The sequence below is a fragment of the Tympanuchus pallidicinctus genome, unplaced genomic scaffold (assembly GCF_026119805.1).
Source record: "Tympanuchus pallidicinctus isolate F22 unplaced genomic scaffold, pur_lepc_1.0 scaffold1, whole genome shotgun sequence".
Taxonomy (NCBI): Eukaryota; Metazoa; Chordata; class Aves; order Galliformes; family Phasianidae; genus Tympanuchus; species Tympanuchus pallidicinctus.
Window position 1 is genome coordinate 72,604,263 of NW_026294618.1, and position 25,637 is coordinate 72,629,899.

At 35.0% G+C, this 25,637-nt stretch overlaps 1 protein-coding gene across 6 annotated transcripts in view; it reads left to right on the top strand.

The window, feature by feature from the left end:
- Window positions 1-25,637, top strand: part of RYR2 (ryanodine receptor 2) — a 341,086-nt gene that overhangs the window by 140,690 nt on the left and 174,759 nt on the right. For all 6 annotated transcript variants that reach the window (XM_052696134.1, XM_052696150.1, XM_052696179.1 and 3 more), the window contains 9 exons: window positions 7,268-7,367; window positions 8,901-8,997; window positions 14,472-14,546; window positions 15,410-15,566; window positions 17,661-17,825; window positions 18,620-18,741; window positions 20,685-20,868; window positions 21,568-21,703; window positions 25,418-25,513. In XM_052696134.1, coding sequence (XP_052552094.1) covers window positions 7,268-7,367; window positions 8,901-8,997; window positions 14,472-14,546; window positions 15,410-15,566; window positions 17,661-17,825; window positions 18,620-18,741; window positions 20,685-20,868; window positions 21,568-21,703; window positions 25,418-25,513 — 1,132 coding nt within the window. The remainder of the gene's footprint in view (window positions 1-7,267; window positions 7,368-8,900; window positions 8,998-14,471; window positions 14,547-15,409; window positions 15,567-17,660; window positions 17,826-18,619; window positions 18,742-20,684; window positions 20,869-21,567; window positions 21,704-25,417; window positions 25,514-25,637) is intronic.

The following is a 25,637-nucleotide window of genomic DNA, read 5'->3' on the forward strand; positions in this document are numbered from 1 at the left end:
TTGAAACCAGCTGTTCCTTGTGTCAGTTGGGAAGGTGTGGATGAGGTTAGACACTGTATTGACATCTGAGAAAGGTGCATCATGTGCTGCCAGGGATCTGCTGCCTGTAGAGAAATGTGGAAAACGTAACTATGAAAAAGTAGAAAGTTCAAAATCCAGGTGATCTAGTAGAGACAGGAACTTGAGTCTGAAGTGGTAAAGAGGGAAATTGAGAGGAACTTGATGACTAGTTGAAGGGATCTTAGAATCGTGGAATGCCTTACGTTGAAAGAGAATTTGAAGTCATCTGCTTCCAAGTTCCTGCTATGGTAGAGTTTCCAACCACTAGATCAGGCTGCTCAGGGCCCCATCCAACCTGGCCTTGAAAGCCTCCAAGGATGGGGCATCCATAGCTTCTCTGGGCAACCTGTTGCAGTGCCTCACCACTCTGAGTAAGACAGTGGAGTGGGATTTGGAATGAAGAATGGCATGAGAGATGTTCAAAGAAGAAGTGGTGTGGCTGAGAAATCCCCATCTGCTGCACAGAGATGCAGACAGGAATGTCTGGGGCTGAGAGATGAGAAAAAAATTGAGAAGGAGGAATTGTGGTGAGTTTCTGATGCATGGGAAGAAAGAGGCTGAGCAAGAAAAATGCCAGAAGGCTAGGCTGTAACTTGGTTGAGAAGCTGGTTTAGCTAGGTGAGATATACACAGTATTGGGATAGTGCTGACAGCCTACTCCATCTGGTGATTTTCTGTTAGTTTAGGTGATATGTGCCTAAAAAGTTGTTTTAAAAGTTTATTCTCTACATCTCATTCATGTGGGTGTTAGTGTAATGCCACCTACTATAACTGTGGTGGTTTCTTTTTACTCTAAAAAAAAAAAAAAGTTGGAAAATGATATACAAAGTACAGCATAAAAATAGTTTTCTTACACTTTCAAAAAATTGTAGGTGTTAGAAAATGTCAAAATACCCAGGACTAATATGTGTTATGAAATCACTCAAATGTACAGTCACAGTAGCTTTGTATGGAATACTATCTCACTGCTGATAATAGAAGTTTAAAGGCTGTGTCAGTCCTTGGTAGCAGAGAAGTTATAGACTTTGAAGATTAAATATCAAGCTGAGAATTGAAGTTGGAAATGAGCATTATGATGCTTAACTGATTGTTTTCCTGGAGGGTTAGATTTTCTGTCAGACTTTGCTTTGGAATTTGCTAAGCAGATAGTCTTTTATAGCAGTCTTGTTTTCAAATGGAACTGAGTCTCTTTTATCTTACCAGCTGGATTCCTGAGTCATGGCTCTGAGGTCTTGTTCTTCTGCCTGAGGTTGAGGTGCCAGAGTTTCTCAGTCGCAATGTCTGTCAGAGATGAGAATGAAAACTGTGCCTTAAGCATTAGGGCTGCATAGAATGCAATTCATGGTGGGAGTAAACTGTTTTTGCAGTCTCAAATTGGGGTACTCTAGGTTAATGAAACTTTCTTAGTGTAAGCTATGTGTATCTGCTCCTCATTGGGAAATGGTGCTATCATGCTACTCCTTCGAGGTTTTGAGAAAATGATTTCATTAGTATTTGTTTTGTTTTTGAAGTGCTGTAATTTATTGTAGCAAGAGAAATGCCTGTGAGGAAATTAATAATTCTCTAGACTTTAAAAAATTGACTATGCTGAATAAAGTGTGAGGCTACAGACTGAAGATTGAGGAGGAAACAAAATGCTAAACATCTATTCATGAAATGAGTCCCTTTATCCTGTATTCCTCATTAATTCTGTGAGACAGCAGTTCCTTGGAAAAAATCGTGTGGGATCATGTCGTTCTGTTTCTATAGACTAATTTGATATTTCCTAACTTTTCATGTTTGTTTCTGCAAAATTAATAATATTTAGTTAATGAAAGCACTTGTCTCTAATCATAATACATGATAATAATTTGGAATGGTAGTAGCAGATGTACCTTAGTGGTCAACGACTCAGTGTCTGGATGGAGATCTACAACAAGTGGTGTCTGAGAGATCAGTACTCGGACCAGTGGACTTCAGCATTTCCTCAGTGACATCACTGGTGGGATCAAGTGCATTCTCAGCAAGTTTGTGAATGACAACAAAATGTGTGGTGTGTTCAATAAATCTGGAGGACAGGTTACCATCCAGAGAGACGTAGACAAGCTTGAGCAGCGGGTCTGGGTGAAGACCCATGTGAGGTTCACCTGGATTGTGACAGCCCCAACTATCAATACAAGCTGGACGATTGAGCACAACTGTAATGAAATGGTCATAGAATCATGGGGGTACGGGTGGATGGCAAGTTGGCCCTTGCAACCCAGAAAACCAACTGTATTCTGGACTGAATCAAAAGAGGCATGGTCAGCTGGTTGAGAAAGGTCATCATTCAGGCTGGACATTAGGAAGTATTACTTTTCAGAAAGGGTGGTCAGGCACTGGAATGGACTGCCAAGGGAGGTGGTGGAGTCACCGACCCTGGGGGTGTTCAAGGAAAGGCTGGATGTTGTGTTGAGGGACATGGTTTAGTAGGAGCTATTGGGAATAGGTGAACTGTTCGACTGGATGATCTTTTACGTCTTTTCCAACCTTGGTGATTCTATGATCATGTCCCTGTGCTGTGCACTGGTGAGACCTCACATGGAATACTGCATCTGGGTGTGAAGTCCTCAGTACAGGAGAAATGTGGACCTGTTGGATAGTGTCCAGATAGGGGCCTCAAAAATGATCCAAGAGGCGGAACACCTCTTCTCTAGGACAGGCTGAGAGAGCTGAGGGAAATCAACATTTTACATGAGTAGATACTGATAGGACAAGGAGGAATGGTTTGAAACTAAAGAAGAGAGACTTAGATGTCAGGAGAAAGTATTTTGCTGAGAGAGTGGTGAGGTGCTGGAACAGGTTGCCCAGAGAGGTTGTGGATGCACCATCCCTGGAGGTGTTTAAAGCCAGGTTGGATGGGGCCCTGGACAATTTGATCTAGTACTTGATCTAATGGCTTGGGATCTAATGGGTTGGAACTTGGTGATCTTTGGGATCCTTTCAAACCCATGGCAGTCTATCGTTCTGTGAGTCTATTGTTTTAGTGGTTACAGCTCATAAGGTGAGCTAATACAAAGAAGGAAAATGCAGATGCCCCTATCTGTTTTCTCTGGAGTCTTTCTGCTTTCTTGCCATGCATCTGAATTTGCCTGCTGCCAGTCATGTGTTATTGCATTAGAGAATATGTGGTGCTTGATTTGTAGTGGAAGTTTCTGTGCATCTGTGGGCTTCAGTTACTACTCTCCCAGTGCTGACATCATCTTTATGCTGTGTGGGGAAGCTGAAAAGGGTTGGTAGAGTGCTGGCTATTCTCCCCTTATCAGTTGAAAAGTTCTCCTTGTTTGCAGATTTACCATCCGGCTGTTAAAGATACTTCAGAGTAAGGCAAAGAAAACAGGATATTTTTAGAACTTTAAATTGATATGGAATTTCCTGGGCTTTTCCTGCTTTAGGACAAAATCTGAATTTTCATTTCTTTTCTACAGTGTAACTTCGTTTATATTTCTTTAAGCTGTTTAAATCTATAAATAGATGTTTCAGCACATACAAATGTCTTGCCACTTTGAAACATAAACACTAAAAACTAATGACAAAAATTTTGGACTGGTACAGTTTCACACTTCTGTTTGTTTTTAATAACTCTTCCTTGTGACTGGATAATTTTATTTATTTTGACAGCATCAGTATTACACTCTGAGTTACTTACAAAATATTTTTTCATTGTTGAGTTGGGTTATAAATTTTAACATAAATGATAATTAGAGAATGTGTTTCAGATTCTAGAGAGTGCATCATTGTAATTTTTGGTTTTTGCTAAAGCTTGCCTCTTTTTATTCGTTGTTTGAAGATTTTTTTTTGTCTTTTTCTAATAAAAAAGGGAATTAAATTATTGTTCTCTATTTTTTTTTTTTTTTTTTTTTAATGTTGTAGAGACAGTGATGTGCTTTTTTGTCTTCTTTGCCAAGATATAAATATCTCTGAGGTAGATATCTCTCTCTGTTGCTTTGCTTGCTCTCAGGTTGTCTAAAAAAAGAAGAGAGACCTGTGCTATGCTTTCCCTCACTGTGATGTATGCATTCTTGTTTATGTACCTATTATGGAAATGTATCCATTCACAACTTGTAACTTCCCAGATGCTCTTGAATTTCTGAGAAAAGGTGCTTATAACGGTGCAAAACTGAAGTCTGTCCTGATCTCTGCAATCACTGCAAGACTCAGAGAAAGGAAGAATAGCAAGGGCTGTCAAAATCTGAGTACAGAGAAGAAATAGATTGAACTTCATCCTTTTCCTGGCTACACACTGAAAATAAAGCTGAAGACATAATAATGTAATGTGTAGGTAGAAAAAAAAATACTGCCAGATGACATGATACCAACACACGTTAGCAAAGAGAAATACTGAAGAAAAGATTGGCTGTCTTTGTTTCCACTTCACACGTTTTGGAGATCAAAAATATTTTTTTTTTTCTGGCATAAAGAGTATGTAAGTTGAAATAATTTGTATTTCCAAAGTACAGCCTGCATCTTTTCTCCATGGCATCTGTGTATTCCTTTTGTGCATACTAATAGCAAAATTGAAAATGCATCATCTTGTTATTTGCAGACATAGATGCAGTTACACTGTTGCAATCATTGCTGAAGGGTTCTTATGGAAATTACTTCGCTTCCTTAGCTCTTCAGTGAGCTTGAATTTGCTGTGCTCTTCTAGAAGACTTGGGAACAGAGATATGTGTTACTTTTCCTATAGAGCAACGTAGAGTTCATAACATGACAGCCAGTTCAGTTTGGAAACCTGTAGTATTCTGGGAGATTTTAGCTTTTGAGTTTAAATGTGAAAAACTGCACTTAGGCTGTAGTGTTTTTACTTGTGTTCATGAAGTATTGTAATTTATTTCTGAAATAATATTTAACCTGCCACAGGTTTCCAATAATATTTTTGGAGATTATTTTCACGCTGTCAGGGAAGACAAATTTAGCTTTTTGGTTAAGCTTGGACACGTGCGGAGAGAATAATTTTGGAGAGAGAGGATGCTGGAGAACCTGCCTCTAACAGTGAAAGCTAGCAGGATTAGAATAGACATCAGGACTCCCACATCCCAAATATTTCTGCACTGAAAATATTGTTCCTTCATATCTGAAAGACATGTACCAGAAGTGGTCCTCATAGATGACAGCAAGCTGCTGCAAGATATGGAGGCTGCTCAAGATCATGTGGAGTGTCATGTCCACATCATGAATGTTGCATTACACAATTTTTTTTTTTTTTTTGACAGGTTTATTTTGTTGAAAGTAGCAAACAAAGCAGATAAATTCCAAATAAATTACATAATGAATTAATTGGGCAGCAGATTATTTTCCTACAATGCTGGGATCCTGAAATATAGCCATGAAAATCTAGGTAATGACAAAGAGGTTGGCATCTTTTTTTCTTGTTCCTTTTTTTTTTTTTTTTTCCTTCTCTATGCAAGTGACCCAATTGACTTCTTGATTATACATTGACAAATTGCTTCCTCTAGAGGGTCAAGGCTTCATTTCATAGTTTGCTGTGGATGGTGTTCAGGGAACAAATTTAGAACTTCATAGTCAAAGGAATCTTGTATGTCTTCATTTGCATATTGAACGATTCAGCAACCAATCTAGGGATGTGAGGGAAAGAAAAGAACTGCTGTGGTGGTCATGTGTTAAGAAATGTATTCCAAACATAGAAAAAATATAATTCTTCACTTAAGACATCTGTGTTATAATCAGAGCTGTAATTGGAGGGAAAATAACTGATAAAAATAAATGGTACTGTCATGAGAAATGTCGGAGATGAATTTTTGTTCAATGTTCTATCTAAAAGATTTAGCGTTAATTCAGTTGATACCACTGTGTGTGAAAATAAGTTTGGTAACAGTACAAAACACCTAGTTACAATAACTGTTCTGTTGATGGCAGATCTAAGAGACATGGAGGTTATCCTCTTCCTCTTCTGCTAACTCGGAATGATATGTTCTTCAAAAAAAGTAACTTCCTTCTTGGTCGTGATGCTTGGATTCTGTGATGTGATCTTAGTTAGATAAAATCTAACAATAAAAGAGCAGGAATGAGACTGGAGGTGTCCTGTGGACTGTAGTTTCTCGGCATATTCTGCCATTGATTAAGTTGTGTAATTGTGGAAGGGTGAAAGTGGTCATTTGCTCTTTAAACATCCTTTATTGCATGTGTTGAGTGACACTGATGTAGTAGAAAAAAAGTGGATTTGTGAGTTCTGTTACTTTGCATGTTCATGAATGTAACAGGTATAGAATGAATACGCTGTTGTGCTATCTCATACACCTGCATGCAGTCAGAAGATATGCAGCCAAAACGGACTCTACACGTGTTGTTGGGAATCTACTTCTTTCTGACCTCCACTGCCATGTTAGTCTTCTATGTTATTAACGATTCTACCCCAAACGTGTTAATATTGGTCACAACATACAGAAACAGAGACAAATACTATTGTCCTTACGGTATATCAGTAGAATGATGAAGGACAAAGGCTTTGCATAGGTGTGATGTATAATATGCTAATATGCCTTGAGCTGAAGATTTCTGAGACAATAATGCCATTGCAGGAGATGAAAATCACGCAAACGCTAAAAACAAACAAAGTTCTTAGAATTCACAGAAAAAGAAATGCACCGATTGAATTCTTAGGCAGTAAGCAAATCTTTCAGGGAAAAGTATTTTCAGATTAACTTGTATCATAAAATACTTCTGTAGGAATTTATTTTGGAAACTCCCTCATGTGCCTTGTAAAGTTCATTATTTTGTGTTTTTGATCTAATGACTTGAGGAAGCCAGCAGCCAAAAAATCTTCGAGTGCTGAGTTACACCCAAAATACAGATTAATGTCACCTTATAGTATTCAGACTTTGTGGAAAATCCTATTATGTACAAAAGGAAGAGCACTGGTGTAAGATCCCTGCAGCATTTAATAATTGGTTCTTCAGAGTGTTTGCAGTTGTCTAAGATCCAAAAAGCATTGACCATTCTGAGTAATCTGTGTCTGTTTTTTTTTTTTTTTTTGAGGCAAATATGCTGTACTAGTTTTCTAGCTTTATTTCCAATGTCTCCTGAACACAGTTCTCTTTCTGACTGATTTATAATCAGGAAAAATGTGTGTATGATATAACAAAAAAAGTGTTTAACACCATTATTGTAATTGCAATGAGATTTGTAATTAAACCCTCAGTAAAAGTCTCTCCTTTCCTGTTTTTAGCATCTCTCCTATGGCAATGGTAGCTTACATGTTGATGCAGCTTTCCAACAGACTCTTTGGAGTGTAGCACCAATCAGTTCAGGAAGTGAATTTGCCCAAGGTAAGATTTACTCTAATTGTTGAAAGACTGATGGTAAATGAAGAACCTGAGGAATCAATTTTTTTCTGCCGAGTGTGACTGAAACATAAGAATGAGGTTTCTCTTACGTTTATTAATTAAACTGAGTATTTAAATACAAATATTCTAAAAACAGAGGGAGAATGATGCTGAAAAGCATACTGTTAGCTTTCTACATCATTGTTTCTAAATACTGAAGAGCTAATTCAAATCTAACTTTACTAAAAATAAAATTATATTCACACAGGTTTTTAAAAGATTTGTTTTGGTCCTGATTTCAAGAAGAGAGGAGTGGAAGCAGGATAAAATCCTAGGAACTGAGTGGGAATGGTTTTGTGAGGAGCATATAGTTGAGAAGTATGAAAGAGAAGAAGAGATGAAGAGAGACAGTGTAGAACAACTTTCAAAATTTATTCTGTTTAAAAGCTAGGATTATTATTATTATTATTATTATTATTATTATTATTATTTTGATACTGTAACTTCTGTCATGAGAGAATGAAGATCTCCAAGTTAATACTGGTTTCACAGGAAGAGAAACTCATCTTTAACATCCTGATTTTTCTGGAAAGCCCTATGATTTTTAGATTCTTGCAGTGTATTTCCTCTGTAATAGAATCTTAAAGGTCCTTCTGTTATTCCCTGGAAGTTTTGTGTACAATTTTTTAAAAAGTCAAAACACTGACCCTTCACATTAGTTCTCTTTTTTTTTTTTTTTTTTTTTTTTTTTTTTTTGTTGCTAAGCATTTCTGTTTGCAATTTTGCTTGTTCTAATTTCAGCATGACCAATCTATATGTATTCTCAGTGTTTTATACTGTGGGAATCATTATGCACGTTCAGATCGTCTGAGGTGACTTCTGTTGTGATAGGTTATTAAAAATTCTAGTGCATTACTTACTAGTATCCTCAACTACATTGGGAGAAACATTCTGTTGACTCTTTCTACCTTCCAACCTGTTACTGCACACTATAGCTCCATTCTCCTTGTCCTCCTACCTGCACTGATGTGGAGTTCCTATCAGTAAGTCCAGTGTCTTACTAGCTAATACTCAGGTTTGTGCTACACTACATTTCCCAAATTGACACATTTCAATGTTAAAGCTTATCTGGCAATTTGGTACACAATGTCAGAAGATCTTTCCAGATTTTCTCACAGGAAACTAGAAAAAAACAACAAAAATAATTCGAAATTTAATGCATGCACACACTTGTGTATTGTTAGCATTTAAACTGGAATTTGTTTCTGAAATAGAGATCAAAAAATGAGCAGATAAAGTTTCAGCTGTACCAGTCTTTTTCTGAGTTGCACTAATTATATATGATCCCTTTTCTGTGACTTTCTCCTGATCTGTTCTTTCCTGCTTGCTGACCTGGAGCTCTTCTCACTTGAATCTCCAGGGTGTGGGATATCTTCCCCTTCCTCCGACTCTCTTCTTAATGCAACTTCACAGGTCAAAGAAAAAAGAAAACACAAAAGAGATCTGATTCACTTTATTTTCTTCTCTTCGTTAAAGGATATCTGATAGGTGGGGATGTTCTGAGGTTGTTGCATGGTCATATGGATGAATGCTTGACAGTCCCTTCGGGTGAACATGGAGAAGAGCAAAGGAGGTAGGATTCAAACTTAGAATAGTATAGTAATGGAAATTACTATTTCAATATTGAATGTCATTAAAAGCATAAATTTTGGAAGGATATTTTGATGAGATGAATCATTCATAAGAAGAAATGTGATTGAGATGAACTTTGGGCATTAACTTATTGATTTTATTTTATTTTTTTTATTGATCAGATATTTCTGGGTGTAAAACATTAGTATCTGTTGAAAGTGGACACAGTCCAGCAGTGTGAAATAAAATGTGCTGAGTTGCAGGATGGGTAATGAACATTGAGCATCTGAACTGAACATTTCATGCTTTTATTCTTGTTTCCTAGCCTAAAATCAAATCTAGAACAAGTGCCTCCAACATTTACATCTGTTATTAGTTGGGTGTGATGTATAAAAATAGCTTGTGAACCCAATATTTAAGGTTATTTTCTATTTTAAAATATTACTATTGTTGTTTGTTTTATTGTTAATCATTTATTATTTTTGATATTATTTTATAGTGATTTTTGATAACATCATCATGTTTACTGACTTAAAAGTACTGTGAATGAAATATATTGTTGGCAGTACTGCTTTTTTGTATAACACCTCAGTACACTATATATTAAGACTACTACAAGGCAACTACTATGGGTAACAATATCGTGTACTTGGTATAGTAGTCTAGAACTTAATTTACAGTTACTTTGTTGATTAAAGGAATCTAGAATGGAAGTAGGGAAGTAAGGATGGCTCAGTATATATTTTCTCTCTGAGTTAATTAACAAATCCAAATGGTGTGAAGGCTGGCACTCAGACTGCAGGTGTCTGAGTACTGTGATTGTGTGAGTGAGTTAAAATGTAAAGTAGAACTAAAATCTCTTCATTTGCTTGAATAAAATAATTAATCATAAACTTCAGTAGTTTTATTCATGCCTTCCTCTTGAAAATTGCTAATTAGTATTGTTTATTTGGCTGAAATCTGGAACTAGATGATTTTAAGGTCCTTTGCAATTAAAACCATTCTAGGAGTCTGTAATACTGCTCATTTAATCTATCATACCATCAGCTAGGTGACTGCATTTCCATGATGAAGTACTCTTCATTCTTTTTCAAATAAGTTTGTTTTGTTCTATATCTTGTAAAGATGAGAAAGAATGATTGAACAATGACACTAGGAATAGTAAGACTTAAAGTTGTAAATATGAATGAGAAATCTTTGGTTGTTCCCAGTTTCAGTTGATGAGTTGGTGATTTTTGTGGGTTTATTTATTTGCTTATTTAAGGACAGCTGCTCTCACTTCTCATTTTTAGACAGGAATAGAGTTTAAACATGGAAGCCATTTCAAAACTTTGAAAGCTTAAAATATGATCAGCTCTTGTTTAATGTTATTTATAATGTAGTAGAATCATTACAGCATAGAATTTATTTTTGCTTTTACTACATCCCCAGGAATGTAACATAAAAGGTAAGATAAATAGGATCCTACAGTCTTTGCTCATATTTCAATTCAAATCCTGCAAAAATCACATTATTAATTTGTAATTGTAGTGTAATTGCACATCTGTGAGATGATTAAGCACACTTCAGAAATGAACTTTGACTTTTAAGAACACATGAAGAATTATTTGCAACAAGACTAACTTGCAAAAACTGCAGTAAAAGATTGCTGAATTGCTAGGCAAGAAATAGACCATTCAATTTGCTTGTGCAGTATGTTGGATCTTTTTGTCTCAGTTTGTAGACTGCGGGTCAGTGCCTAGAAGTAGATGATTGTTCTCTCTCCACTGTCTCCCTATACTTGTGGCTGACAGTGCCATGAAGTATTCAAAACACATCTATGTCATGTCCTTAATTTTATTGATAGTAGTACCAAGAAACATCGTTTCCTATTGCATCATATATGCTAGCTTTCATATTCTCTTGTTGTTCAGGAGCTTTATTTGATAGACTAAAAATAAAGCTTAGTTTCTTTCTTTTTTCTTTTTTCTTTTTTTGAATTCTCTCCTTTTCTAAAGTTCTTTTTTGATAAATATAAATTATTTTTACTTATAAATGTTAAATATAATCTATGACAACTTTTAATTTTACAAAGTACTCTGTACCCCACATTTTCTGATCCCTGCATTAGGGCTCAAAAATTCCCTTTTTATCTCTATTAAATAGGACTCTAATCTAATGTTTAAGAGTATATTTTGTGATGGACTGTGTTTTTCAGTTTTCAAGTTGGATGTATATTGATGGACGGTGTTCAAGCTTCTGGTAGAAATATGTTAGTAATAGGGCTAATTTTGACAGGTAGGAAATTGTAGAATAAATTACTTTGTCTTTTTCTTTAAGATCTACAATATTTTCACAAAACACATTTTGAAGTATGATAGTTTTGAAGTGCAGTAACTCTGTGTTTTCCTTTCATTGCCTTTGAAAACTACCTTGTGAAAGGATTCTGTGGCAATTCTTCATTTGTTTTGTTACAGCAAATACCTGAAAAGCAGCTCGGCTCTGAGAAATGCCAGTGTGAAGGAGCACTGAGAAGTTTCACATCTGACATTACTTGCTAATTCATCTTATTTCATTTCTATTTTTCTGCAAAGGTCTTCTCTCATGCCTTTACAAATAAGAGATCGAACAGCCCTAGAATAATGGTTTTATTCTGTTATGTTGCTTGTCATCTAGACCTAGGGATGGATAAATTTTTTTGGTTTGAAGGATCCTTGTAGGCAGTTTCCAAAATTAACTGTTTTTAGCTATTCTTAGCACATTGGTACAGATAAATAAATTTAAATAGAAAAGTGTTCCAGAGACTACCAGAAACACAAAATAATACAAAAAAATACAACACATTCTCATGCTATTTATACTTTGATGGAACAGCATCTAGCACAGCAGGGACCTACAATACAATGACAATGCAAAATGTATTTTTAATTACAAGATCTAGCAAAGCTCTCTTCAAGGCAAGGTCATCAAAATCTGCACAGGAAGAGGCCTAATTCAGTGCGAGAAGTAATCCTGTAAACAGCTTATAAAATTATCTCGTCTCACTATTTGTTCTGAATATATACTTTCTTTCATCATTTAGTTACTGAGCTGGAGATTGGAAGATTTGTGCCCTCAGAAAGGGCTTCCTTGAAGATCTGCCAGCTCTGCTTTGCTCACTTGTCCTTGAGGACGTTTTACCAGAGGATTTTGTTGACTAACTTCCTGAAGAGCTGGAATTTGGCTTTTCTAAAGTTTAGCATCTTGATTTTACTCTTCGTCTGTCCCATATCTCCCAGGACTGTGAACTCCATCATTGCATGGTCACTACAGCTCAGGCAGTCTCCTCATATCACCAATCAGCTTGCTTGTGTTTGTGAGCAACAAGTCCAGTATTGCATCACTCCTGGAGGGGCTATTACTTGGCTCAAGAAGTTATTCTTTGTGGATTCCAAGAGCTTCCTGGATTGCCTTCAGCTTACTGTGATGCTTTTCCAGAAGGCATCTGGATGGTTGGTGTCCCCCGGCAGGATGAGAGCCTGCGACCACAACACCTCTTTTAGCTGGAAGAAAGTGGCTTTACCAATAGTCTCTGCCTGGTCAGATGGCCTGCAGTAGACACCAACCACAAGCTGTTGCTTCGGTCTCTAATTCTTACTTGAAAGCTTTCAATTTCCTCATGGCCATTCTTCAGGGACGTCTCTTCACATTCTATTCCTTTCTTGAAGGAGGACAATGTCTCCTCCCTTCCTTCCTTGCCTTTCCCTTCTAAATAGCTTGTTAGCCATCAATAGCCAGTCCGATCATGTGAATCACCCCACCAGGTTTCAGTGAGGACAATGCATCATGGTTTTCGAGTAGCATGGTACCTTCTGGCTTCTCTTGTTTCTCAGGCTGTGTGCTGGTGTAGAGTTGTTTCTTTTCCTCTGAGATTTGAGATGCAGATAGCTTCTTTCTTTTTTTTTTGTTTCTTACATACACAGGCTGGCCTGTCCTCTGTGGTGGCTCTTTCTTCTTTATAAGTTCATAGTAAGGTTTTGTAGTTCAAAGACTTTTTCTACTTTTACCCACTCATGAGCATCTTCTGTGCACTTTGTAACCTAGATATTTTCTCAGGCCTATCAATGTGAATCTGTGCTAACTCTGATTGCAAATGCGGTTTTTTTGTTGATTGTTCACATGTGGTTAATAACAATATTGCATTTGTCCTGGTAATGTTATCTGATATGGTTTTACTAGTGTCAATTTCAGAAAGGGTAAATGTGTTATGAGTCATTCTTCCTTTTCACAACACATTTTTTCTCAAGATTATATAAAAAGAAATGTGGTGTATCCTATCAATTACAATTCTTATTCAGAGCAAATATTAAGGAAGTGGGTTCAAACAATCTCAGAGTAGTTTTATACATTCATTTTCGTGGAAGGAGTGGAAATTGAATTTTAGATTTCAAAAAAAAAAAAAAAAAAAAAGTATGAGAATGTCTCAATTATGAATTTATTCAACTGCTGTGGGGTAAGAGCTAGTATGAATATTGTTTTGGTAAAGGCAGCGTGATTAAAAATTGAGATCTTTAACACAGACCTAACCTCTACAGTTTACTGTAGAAAAAGCAGTATCTAGCTGCAGACTATATTCTAGTGCTTTTTATACCTTCAGTCTTGCTTATAGAAAGTCTTGGTGCTCCATTCTTGACCAGTGTCTGGGCTTTTGCTTTTGCTTCCTGATAGGTGTCCTTAATCCCAGCTTTCTCAGTCCATGCTGTGATTGGAATAACTGATTTTTTTTCTGGAGAGCAACTGTCTTTATACTTCTATACCCCTTTATTCACATGAATGTAAGAGATATTTAAGGATCCTTTTTTTAAATTTTTTTTTCTTTTTCCATTGATAAGCAAATGGCCTGCTTGTTTTCTTTTTTTTTTTTTTTTTTTTTCCTTCTGTCATATTTCCCTTCCCTTCTTCACCCTCCCCCCCCCCCTTTTTTTTTTTTTTTTTTTTTTTGTCTTACATTACCATTGCAATACTTGTAAGTTCACTTGGAAATAATAGAGAATGATTAAAGGATAAATTTATGTTCACAAGAGGAGGTTTTTTAGATATTTACAATTACAGTGATTGTTATTACAATTACAATTACAGTGAAATGTTGCAAAAAGCAATGTTTCCCCCTCCCCTCCCCCCCAGTGGAATCTTTGTCCTCTGTAAAAACTGTAAGGTAAAGTCTAAGTAAGCTCCTATTATATATATATTATATATATATATATATATATATATATATATATAAAATATATATACAGTAATGGATGGATGCTAAGGGCAACTAGACAAAAACTGCTTGAATAATTACGTCTCAAGACTTGCTTGGTAAGAGCTGATTTTGAATATGATAATCTTTGGAAGTTGCAGTAGTCATCTGTGCTATCTTAGCATGAGAGGTACAGTTAGATAGACAAGAAAATGTGGTGGATTTTTACCACAGAGCTGAACATTTAGTGCATGCTTTTGCTTGTTTTTCAGAACTGTCCATTATGAAGGTGGTGCAGTGTCAATTCATGCTCGTTCCCTTTGGCGATTAGAAACTCTGAGAGTTGCGTAAGTAAAAGCTATCACAGAAGAATACTCCATTTAAGCGGGTATTTTTAGTATAGGGAGAGTAGTCCTATTACATCAGATTACAAACTATAAAACCAGATTGATATTAAAAAATCTTCCTAAAAAAATGATACATTGTTTTAATGAAAATGATCTGGTAGAAAGTCTACTTTAATATTGCTGTTTTTGTTAATACACTTGCTGTGTTTTTTTTCTTTTCAGTTGCTATAGCTATCAGTAAACTCACAATTTTCTGTTTTTATACAAATATGTGATGTTACACAGAAAACTAGTTCTGATTATAATTCATGCTCCACTCTTAAGACATTTACATGTCTTGAAATGTAAAAAATTACAGAAAGAAGAGTACTTGTAAGAGTATTTGAATGATAGTAAGGAGTTGTGCCTTTAAAAGAAAATGGTAATTAGGTATGCACTGTAAAATTCTATTATATGTATTTGCAATTTAATTTGTAGTGACTGAAAAACAACTATTTTTAGAGACTACATCAGGGCCACTTAAGACAATGTTATACTCTAATGGTGCTTTTCTCTGAGCATTTAATTTTATGGGATGATGGTAAACATCAGTGGTACAGCAGTGAAATTTTTGCTTTGAACTAAAGTTGGTCTTGGAAGTTCTTAAGTGGCAGCAATGAAATAATGTAGAGGTAAAAACCCCTTGTAGCTACAAAGTAGTAATTCTCTTGCTTATAGTCTGACATGTAGAATTTTACGTTTTTACTATTTTGCACTTTTATTGACTAGTAAGCAATGTAATGTGCTTTAAAACAATTTCCTCAGAAGTTAAACTCTGTGTCTTGTTTAAAAAAAAACAAAAAACTTTCCTTGAACTTTCTTAGGTGGAGTGGCAGCCACATAAGATGGGGACAGCCATTCAGACTAAGACATATAACAACAGGAAAATATTTAAGTCTACTGGATGACAAGAGTCTTCTCCTTACTGACAAAGAGAAAGCAGACGTAAAATCTACAGCATTCTGTTTTCGGTCTTCCAAGGTATGGAATCAGTGCAGCATTATTATAACTTATAGTAATTGCAGTATCTTTTCAACAAATAATAAAAACGAATAATTACTGAGTGTAATTAATATCTAGTAAACTTCTGTCATATTTCATTGGGCAAGTCTACTTTTTTTTTCTTTCTCTTCTTGTCTATTTTTGAGCAGTTTATTTAATTTTCATTTGTTTTTTCTTATGAACTTTCCTGATGCTTCACTTCTTATGTCTGTGGACTGACACAGGAAGCATTTATGGCATTGTTGTTTTTTTTTAAAAAAAATTAATTAGGAAATTGTGATTTCTTTCACTAGATATGATGTTGCTATCCAGTTTCCAATTGCCATAGTTTAAATTTTCATTTGACACCTTCAATAATCATTATAAGTACAGGCTAGTACTTACTGGGGGTAAACAGTTTAAAATAATACTATGATGAAGTCTTTAATATCGTTTGATTTATCTTACTGATGCTGAAATTTTGACAGTAGCAGTGGTATTTTTTTTTTTTTTTTTTTTTTTTTAAATTATCTTCATAGTTAATCCACAAACATTTCAGGACAAGGTAGTACAGTTGTATTGGGGAGTTCCTGTTGCTTTTTTTTTATTTTTTTATTTTTTTATATATGACAACAGTTATTCTTCTTTGAAGCCAAAAGAATGAAAGAACTCATTTACTGCTGCTAAAGATGGAGTTTTTAGTTGGGGTTGCACCATGGAGAATGGAACAATGCACTGCACTCTATTGTTAGATAGTTTTACTTGATATAAGATGATTGCATTTCTAGCAACACAGAGAATATCAGTGTTCTTTTGTTGATGTGGAAAGATGAGTAGTCTGTATTTTTTAATCAGCATATACATATACTGACTTAGTAGATACTGACATTTGTTTTAAATTAAGATTTACTTAGAAGGAACGATGGAGAAGCCTCAGTGAAGAATATGGTACTCTTTTTTTTTTGCTGAGGATGAATACAGTTTGTATATTGTTGAAGCAATGCCATGTTTTATTTCATTGGGATACTGACATTAGAAAAATGTCTTTCCTCTTTGTAAAAATAATAATAATAATAATAAAAGGTTTAAAATGAAAGATGCAAAAACATAGGCGTCATCCTCTACAGTCTTTCTATGTTTTCTTTTCCCCCAAGCATATATGGACAAACCATACAACTTCTCACTTGTATTTTTGCATGTCATTAAACCCAAATTCCTGGGTAAGAGGGAGTCCCTAATCTCTATGGAATATAGAACATCAATAGATTTTTCCTGAATTTATGGCAATTTCTGCCAATGACATGTTCATAGTTCACTATCTGAAAAGTACATGAAGGTCTTGCTTGTTGTGATGCAGAATATTAGCTCTAAACAGGCAAAAAGTTAAGTGGAAGAGAAGTACCTTTACTTTATTACAGTGTTCCTACTTGGAGTTCATCTGTATTTTTATGCTGTCGCCTGTTCTTTTGTAAAATTTCACAGAAAATACACTGTTGTCAGCTTAAAAAGCAGTTATGATTTAGCTCTCTCCCGTCAGTGAGATCTGCTAGAATTTCAGTTGTGACTTTGTACCCAGAAGGTAATTCTTGGGTCAAATGAAAATATAAGAAATTGAAATGGCAAGCCTCAATCATGCGAAACTTTTTCTGAACATAGTAAGGAGTGATAGAGAAACATTAGAGTGAAGTAACACATGTAAAGCAACACTTACCAGATTATTTTTGTTCAATATTAAGATAAAATAACAGGAAATAATTTTGTCCATTTAGCCCACAAAAATATGTGAAGATTGGCCCATATTCTTGTATGCACGCAATAAAAACTAGGTTTATAACAAGCATGTCCATCTGGAGAAAATGTCGCATTAATCAATAAAGTCTGTTCATATCCAGTACATTCTCATTGCTTTGCATCACTAAGGCAGTTTGTAGACTGTTGCAAAAAACAATTGCTTCTTTTTATGTTCCATTGCACCAAATGAAGATTTTTGATCTTTATTTCTGTAGAAAAGAAGCTTGCATAGTATTCAATATTTGATTCAAGTATAAACATGTCAGTTATTGTTTTCATGTACATTTTTTTTTTTTCCTTCAGGAAAAACTGGATGTTGGTGTGAGAAAAGAGGTAGATGGAATGGGAGCACCTGAAATAAAATATGGAGATTCAATATGCTTCATACAACATGTAGACACAGGATTGTGGCTGTCATACCAGTCTGCAGATGCAAAGTCTGTAAGAATGGGTTCTGTGCAACGCAAGGTATGACTGTAAATAGGAAAGCACTTCATTCAATTGGACTGGTAGGGCAGCAGGGGAAAGAAAAGAAAACTACACTAGGAGAGAGCTAATTTCCAGGTTTAACCATTTGTTTCTTTCAGTGTAAAGGTTTTGTTGTGTGTGTTTGTTTTTGTTTTTTTTTTCCTGTATTCTGTATCTTCTACAAAAGTAGTATCAATTTCTTCCAGATTTATGTTTTTAATGTTTTTATGCATGTATTATTAATGCATATAATTATAATCTTAATTCTAAAACATTTAAAATAAGATATATTATTGAGTAATTCTGTAATTTAAGTAACAAAAATTTGTGTATGGAAAAAAAAGTTATCTAAAAAATGTTACTACATAGATTAGATTGAATACTCTTAGAGCCATGGTAGCTAATTACAGATAACAGTAAGTTATCAGTATTGATTCAAGGCGTGGTCAGGAAACAAGATCAATAGAAGAATCAGGTTTTTTTTTTTTTTTTTTTTTTTTTTTTAACCTTATCTGAACTTGAGGGACCAGCTTCTGAGTAAGTGAACATCTCTTTGGTTGAACAAAAATTACTCCAAACCCCTTAGCCTTTTTAAAATATGTACATGTGTTTATTTGTGTTTGTGTCTATATACACATGAATAAACATGTATATATATACATCAAATATATCAAAATAATATATTGTAAATAATATATCATTCACTTCTCTGCCTTACTGTGTGAATTTTAGTACCTCTTATTTATGGTACAAGTTAAATTTTGCAGTGATAGCTTCTTATTTTTGTATTACAGGCAATAATGCACCATGAAGGTCACATGGATGATGGTTTAACATTGTCCAGATCTCAGCATGAAGAATCCCGTACAGCACGTGTCATCCGTAGTACAGTCTTCCTTTTCAACAGGTTTATAAGGTATATGTATATAACTTTATGATAGTTCTTTACCATCAAAGTACTGTAGTGGCCAATTTCTTTTCTCTATCTTGATTTCAACATATGTAAGTACTGACAATGGAAAGAAACCACAATGTTTGGTGTAGGCCACAAAGTGCAACATCTAGATTTTTTAGCTCTTTTCTAGGTATAAGATAAAAAAAAAATATCACCAGTTGTGATGGTGACAGTGGATCATCTCTACAGGCGCAGATTTTTGAGTGCAGCATGTAGGCTCTTGTTCATGGCTGGCAAAAATGCATAGCTACTGGTTGCGGCTGTTGAAAAATAGTGCTTTGTAGCTGAGAATTTGCTTTATCAAATAATGTTATTGTGCTCTTTACATTTGTTGTATTTTCTTTAGAAATAAGTAGTAGGCATTACTTTCACCGTGACATAGGTGTATTGAAAGTCTCGCCAAAAGTCCTCTAAAATGTGTGAGTTTATACCTTGTTTCTACCCTCCTCCTACACATTTCCTCACTTTATTCCCTTTTTCTTTCATGGAATGCTTAATTTTGCCCTCTAAGAGTATATGGTATTTGCATTTATTTTCCTACTCCAAATCTTCTCCAACAATACTGATGGATATTACTTTTCAAATGTTTTATAACTTCAGTAGTTGAAAAAATGTCACACTTGTGAATGTGGTTGCAGTAGGACGTCAATGATAGATAAGACTATACTTAATGAAAAAAATGTCTTAGGAACTCATTTTTCAGAGACTGCAGTATGGGAGATGATGACCCAAAGCAACCATGTCTTAACATGGGTGCACAGTTGAAGATACAGATGTGTCAGTTTATTGAAAAATGTTTACCTGAATACTTAAATAACAACAGAGAAAAACAACTGTAATAAAAGTTGTGTGCTGTGTGAGAAAAGGATCTTTTTGTTATGTAGCTGGATTATTCACGATCAAAAGCTAGCAAGGTAAACCTTTTACAGTGGCAGCAATGAGAATGAGTCCAAACTGAAATCAGGACTGTCAAGTAAGCTACCCCCTCCCTCTCCCTGTCTCCCCACTGCGTGCCGTCATATTTTCTTTTTCCTTTTTGAGGGCGGCTGGTGGATCTGCAGAACACAATTATCCTTTTTTTTTTTTTTTTTTTTTGGTGTTATATGCAAACCCTTCTGCTCATTCCAGAAAGTTCTGGTGAATCTACTGTTGCCTTGACCTGCGGCAGTAGTCTGCCATGCCTGCTGCACACAACTGCCTTCTCCAAGGTCTGTATGGCAGCAATGGCTGTGTTTCAAAAAAGATAAGTTTTAAATGGAGGAGAAAATTATTTTATTTGTTATTATTTTCTTTTTTGGAGTGGGGATCTGGAGAGCCCAGCATCAAAGAGAAATTGGATTACAGGGTTTGTCTGGGATTCAGCTAAGCAAGGGTCAAGTTAAACATGGAAGAGAATGGTCTGCTCTCTATTTCTGGGAAGCAGTGAGCAAGACCAAGCTTGAATTTTGTATCAGAGTTAGTAAAAGGCTAATGAAGTGTTGGGACAGACTGTGGGAGAGCTGGATCTCCCAGTGCTTGGGGAAACATAGTCTCTGAAAAACATACTAGAGTTGCGCTTGTAATATTTACAGTATCTTCTCCATATCTTCCCTTTATCTTTTGGTCTGCCTCTGAAAATGCTAAACACACAAGTAGAGGAAAAATTTGTTTTCTGGAAACATTTTTTATGCTTCTAGTCATGGGAATGACTGATGATGCTATGATTGTCTGCTGGGGTTGTTTGAGAAGGGAAATGTGGATCAATAAGTGGCAAATGGGGAAGACAAGTCACTGTTAAGAAGTTGTTGTCAGAAAACAAATTGAGCTATGGAATCTAAATAAAGATTAGTTTTAAACTAATAAAGAGTTGGTAAAGTAAAATAAATGCTTTCCCAATACTCAGAAGATTTTGCATCTTTTTTTAGGGGCCTTGATGCTCTCAGCAAAAAAATGAAGTCTTCCGCAGTAGATTTACCTATTGAGTCTGTCAGTCTGAGCCTTCAAGACTTGATTGGCTACTTTCACCCTCCTGATGAACATTTAGAGCATGAAGACAAGCAAAACAGGCTCCGTGCATTGAAGAATCGCCAGAATCTCTTCCAGGAAGAGGTAACTCTGTTTTACATTTTTTCCCCGTTTTGTCTGCAAGTATTCTTTTATGGTGTCTGTGGTATTGATGTCTAATCTGGAGTAAACTTGCAGAGTTTGTCCTATAAATGTAGCAAATAGTCTGAGTTATATAATGTTTTAAGATCTGTTGATTTTCCTGAGTATTCAAAAAAATACATTTAATGCCTTTAAAAAACAGTTAGATATTAGTATAGGCAAAACCCTGGGCTCTGACTATAATTTACTCCTTTAGTGGTGAATTAGTTTCTTCTCTTGTAGCTTCTTCTCTTGATACAGAATGTTATAGTTCAATAGGTATGCTTCAACTATTGTGCTTAATATTATTATTTCTCTGGTAGGGATGGTTGCCTGTGATTTGTCAGATGCTTAAATGTCTTCTAGAATAGGATGCCTGGAATACTGTGTATTTTTTTATTTTGATCATCTAATTGATAAATGTTTATTTTCACAGCAGTTGAAAACATGCATCAGTGCTGTGTTGTTGGTTTTTTTGTTTGTTTGTTTTTTTACATTACCTTTTCCATATACATTTATTCTTTGACTCCACCTGTCTCCTTTCATGGTTGTTTCTATATTTTCTTAGATACTGGAAAATCTTACATGTTTGTGCCTAGACAAGGTCTTGTAGTTGTTGTTTTGATTTTCTCCTTCTCGTAATTTATGCCTTTCAATTTTTAGGGCATGATCAACCTCGTTCTTGAATGTATTGATCGCTTGAATGTATACAGCAGTGCAGCTCATTTTGCAGATGTAGCTGGGAAGGAAGCTGGAGAAGCATGGAAATCAATTCTGAATTCCTTGTATGAATTACTAGGTAAGACATTCTTTAGGTTGCTTAGATTGTTTTAGGTAAAAATTGAGAAGAAATATATATCTGTTTTAGTATGGAATAAGCCGATACATTACAAAACCCATTGATTTTTGCATTTTTCAGATCCTTGCATGTGAATAGGAGGAAAGTACACTGAAAACATAACATCTGTTTTTTGTGCTTTAAAAAAAATACCTAAATGAATGGTTTTTTTTTGTTTTTCATGTCACTGTGTTGCTGATGTGTCTTGTATGCTGTCCAAAAATGTATAAACCAATGGTATATGGATTTATCATTCTTGTGTTAAAGAGCCATAACATTGTGGTCAGTTTTTTAAAGGTCTCTGATTTTTCATGTGTATAGCTGTAGAATTGCAAACTGAATCAGAAGTTTACATAACCAAGGCATTACTTATTGGTAACTTAGAACTATTGACTCCAGCATTTTACTAGGATACAGGATGTCGTGGAAAGATTATTAGCTGTTAGATGCAGTATAACATGAAGATCTTGTCGACTTGCAGTTGCTGTATCTCACAGCATATTCTGTAAATGCTAGTTAGTGTCCTAATCAGTTTTCTATTTAGGTAGAAGTATTCAATCACTTGATTTATTTGCTCAGCAGTTTGAATTGCACATGTGTTATTTATTTCTACTATGATTAATTAAATAGAGCTATTAATCCTCTGCTGTAGCTGCCAGCATATTCACTTCTCTTAAGTTGTTGCTTACAGAAGGAAATTTAACTTCCTAAAGGATCATTTTGTCAGCTCCATGCTTCTCTGTCATCCTCAGCTTTTCTCAGTGCCATAATTAAGCCTAAATATTAACATTAATGCTGACCTTAAGTGACTGAGGACAGTCACATTAAGCATTCCTTTTGTGCAGGCTGCTTACGTGTGCTTATGCTACTGTCACTGTTATGCACAAACTGTAGCGTGGGCATGATTTGCTTGTTTTGGCAAAAACTTGAGTTTGGTCCAAGTCTTCTCGAAGGATTGTCATCTCAGTTTCCAATAAAGCAGAAGGCATTTGGTGTGTCATTTATGCTCGTAAAATTTCACTCCTCAGAGAAATGATACCGCAAAGATATGTAAGTAATAGTTATATATCAACTCAATTGAAAGCTCCACAGCTGAGTACTGTAAAACTGTTACGAAGTGCCCACATGAATATAGTGTGTGTAATTGGTTCTCATATACTACCTATAGGAACCATTCTTAGTATTCATTTGTGACTGCTACTTAATTTTCTTTTCACTGAGAAAAACAGGTGGAGAAATTTAAGGTAAAAGACAGTCTAATAATTCTGGCTCTGAAATTAAAAGCTGTGAGGTCTAGATTATTATTTTTTTTAATATTCAGCAGTATTTCATGTGTATAAGGCATACTGAAAAACGGCATTCCTCCAGATGTCAGAGACGCAGAAATAGGAGTTTAAATGATGTGTCTTACTTAAAATGAACAAATGGTGAAACTGAACTGTCTGGCCGATGAGCAAGGTAGTTTATTTGTTTGTTCACTTATTTCTGTAAAATTAATTTTTTTCTTTTCCTTATTATTGAGCAGCAAAGCTAAGCAAATGAGGCTCGGGCAGACTGGAGGAACTACTGGCTTGAATTTTGAAACATTGCTGTAAAAGTCTTACTTTTCCTATTGACAAGACCAAAGAATCACTTTTGTAAAAGTCTACTTGTCCTGTACCAAATATAGATTATTCCATGGGCTTTTCTTGATGTCCCAGCCCTCCTCAATGCCTTTACTCTGCTGCTGTAACTACAACATGTTCTGGCAGCTGATGTTTAAGAAGCTTGGCCTTGCTCTGGCTGTAATGAATGTTGCTTTATTGTGAATAGCCCTGCAGCTGTATAGTAATTGTATGGATGACAAATCAATATTGCTTGCTCTGCCTTCCTTCAGCAGAGTGCTTTGCTTTTGAGTCTGCACTTAAATAAATGTGATGTCCCAATGTCTCAACTCATGGCTTTTGTCACATCACTGACATTATTTTTGACATTGCGCTGTGATGACAGTGCAGGCATTTACAGACTTTCAGTAGAGACTGGATATTATCACATACAAAAATTCTTGCCACAAATCTGCTATGGCATTTGACCTTCCTGTATTATAAATACACGCTGTGATTCTGAGTTTGTATTTGAAACTTTGTGTATTACCAAGGAATGTGCAAGAGTATGCACAATTATTTGGTTTCATTATCTGTCTGGCACATCCTGTTGGTTTTTTTCATCCCTTTAAACCAGACACTAGTCTTGTTCAGAGTTGTGGGCAATAAAGAAAGGGATATTGAATATCAATTTTTTCTCAGTGTTGTGTTAATTAATGTATAACTTTAACTGTACTTTCACTTCTGAATACTAATCTTTCACAAACTTTTTTTTTCAACTGCATTTATGAAACTATCTATGACTTTTTTTCTGTTACTGAAGTTAACTTCATCGAAGCCATATGAAGCAGTGAGCTATTATTGCCTTCATTTTATTTGGGTACTTGAAGGCCAGCACATTTACGTGGCTTGCCTATAATTAATTAAAAAGTCTATTATAGAAACAAGTATTCCTGAACTCTAGTGGTAGCATTTAACAATATGCTTCTCCTCTTTCCCCAAATTATTTTCAAACAATATTTGTCATGATTTTAATTAATCATGTAATATATCATGACATAGATTTAATATAATACTTTTGACCTTATTGAACAGTGGATTGTATTGATTGTTTCAATGTACTTATGTTCTGTGTGTCAGAATGTCAGGTCCTCAAGTAGTGCATTTTATAGATGAATGCAAACTGATTAACGTGTCTTAATTTTGTGACACTCCTCATGAAAAAAATTTAGAAAGTCATTGAGATGATATTCTAATACTTACAGGGTAATATTACAATACATCTTACTAGAAAATTTGAGTTTTGATCCAATACTTGAGAAAAAGAATAAAGTGAAAGGCTGGTTACACACGTTATATTGTCAGGAGAGATAACAGCAACTTATGAGAGGTTACTATTCCAATTATAGAATCTAACTCGGAAGCAAATTTTCATGCTTTTGAAGAAATTAGAAATTTTAATTGAGTATAAGGGAGCTTAAGTTCACTCTTTCTCTTTATTTACTTCCCCTTCTCCATCATAAGTTGGAAAAAGTACTATTTCCTTGAATTATTTTGAGATAAATATATGAAGATAAATATATAACAGATTTTTGTGAAAAATGCCACATTTATACATGTAATGGAATGTTCAAGTTCCTACTTACTCTTGAAAAAAATTGTTCATCCTCTGTTATGTTCATTTTCTTCCAGTGTTTCCTATTGTTACAAAAATGCTGTTAAACAGAATTTCTTTCCTACGGTAGCAGCTGACTTGTGTGATGACGTTCTTCATTTCCCTACTTCATGTAGAATGTTCTTTGGGAGTTTTGTGATGATGTTCTAGGTTTCCCTACTTCATGTAGAATATTCTTCAGGGATTATTTAAGGGGTTATTAACATTAAAGGTTAATTTGATGCCAAGGGTATTGTTTAAGTGTATCAATTACGTGAGTAATTTAAATTTAACATGAAGAACATCAATAGCAAAGGATTAAGAAACTAGTTTACTTGATTCAAGAATCCTTGAAAATCAGGGTTACTTTAATTCAAATGAATTTATAATTGTGAATTCTTTCTTTCTTTCTTTTTTTTTTTTTCCTATTTCCCATAGCGGCTCTTATTCGAGGGAATCGTAAAAACTGTGCTCAGTTTTCTGGATCTCTTGATTGGTTGATCAGCAGATTAGAAAGACTAGAAGCCTCTTCTGGTATGATTTTTAATTTTATAACTTCCTTATTTTTCCAGTCTTTCACTTGTTTAAACTTGGTGATATACTTATTAGTTTTCATGAAGTTCTTCCCATGGGAGAGCAAATACTTTACTAAATTAGA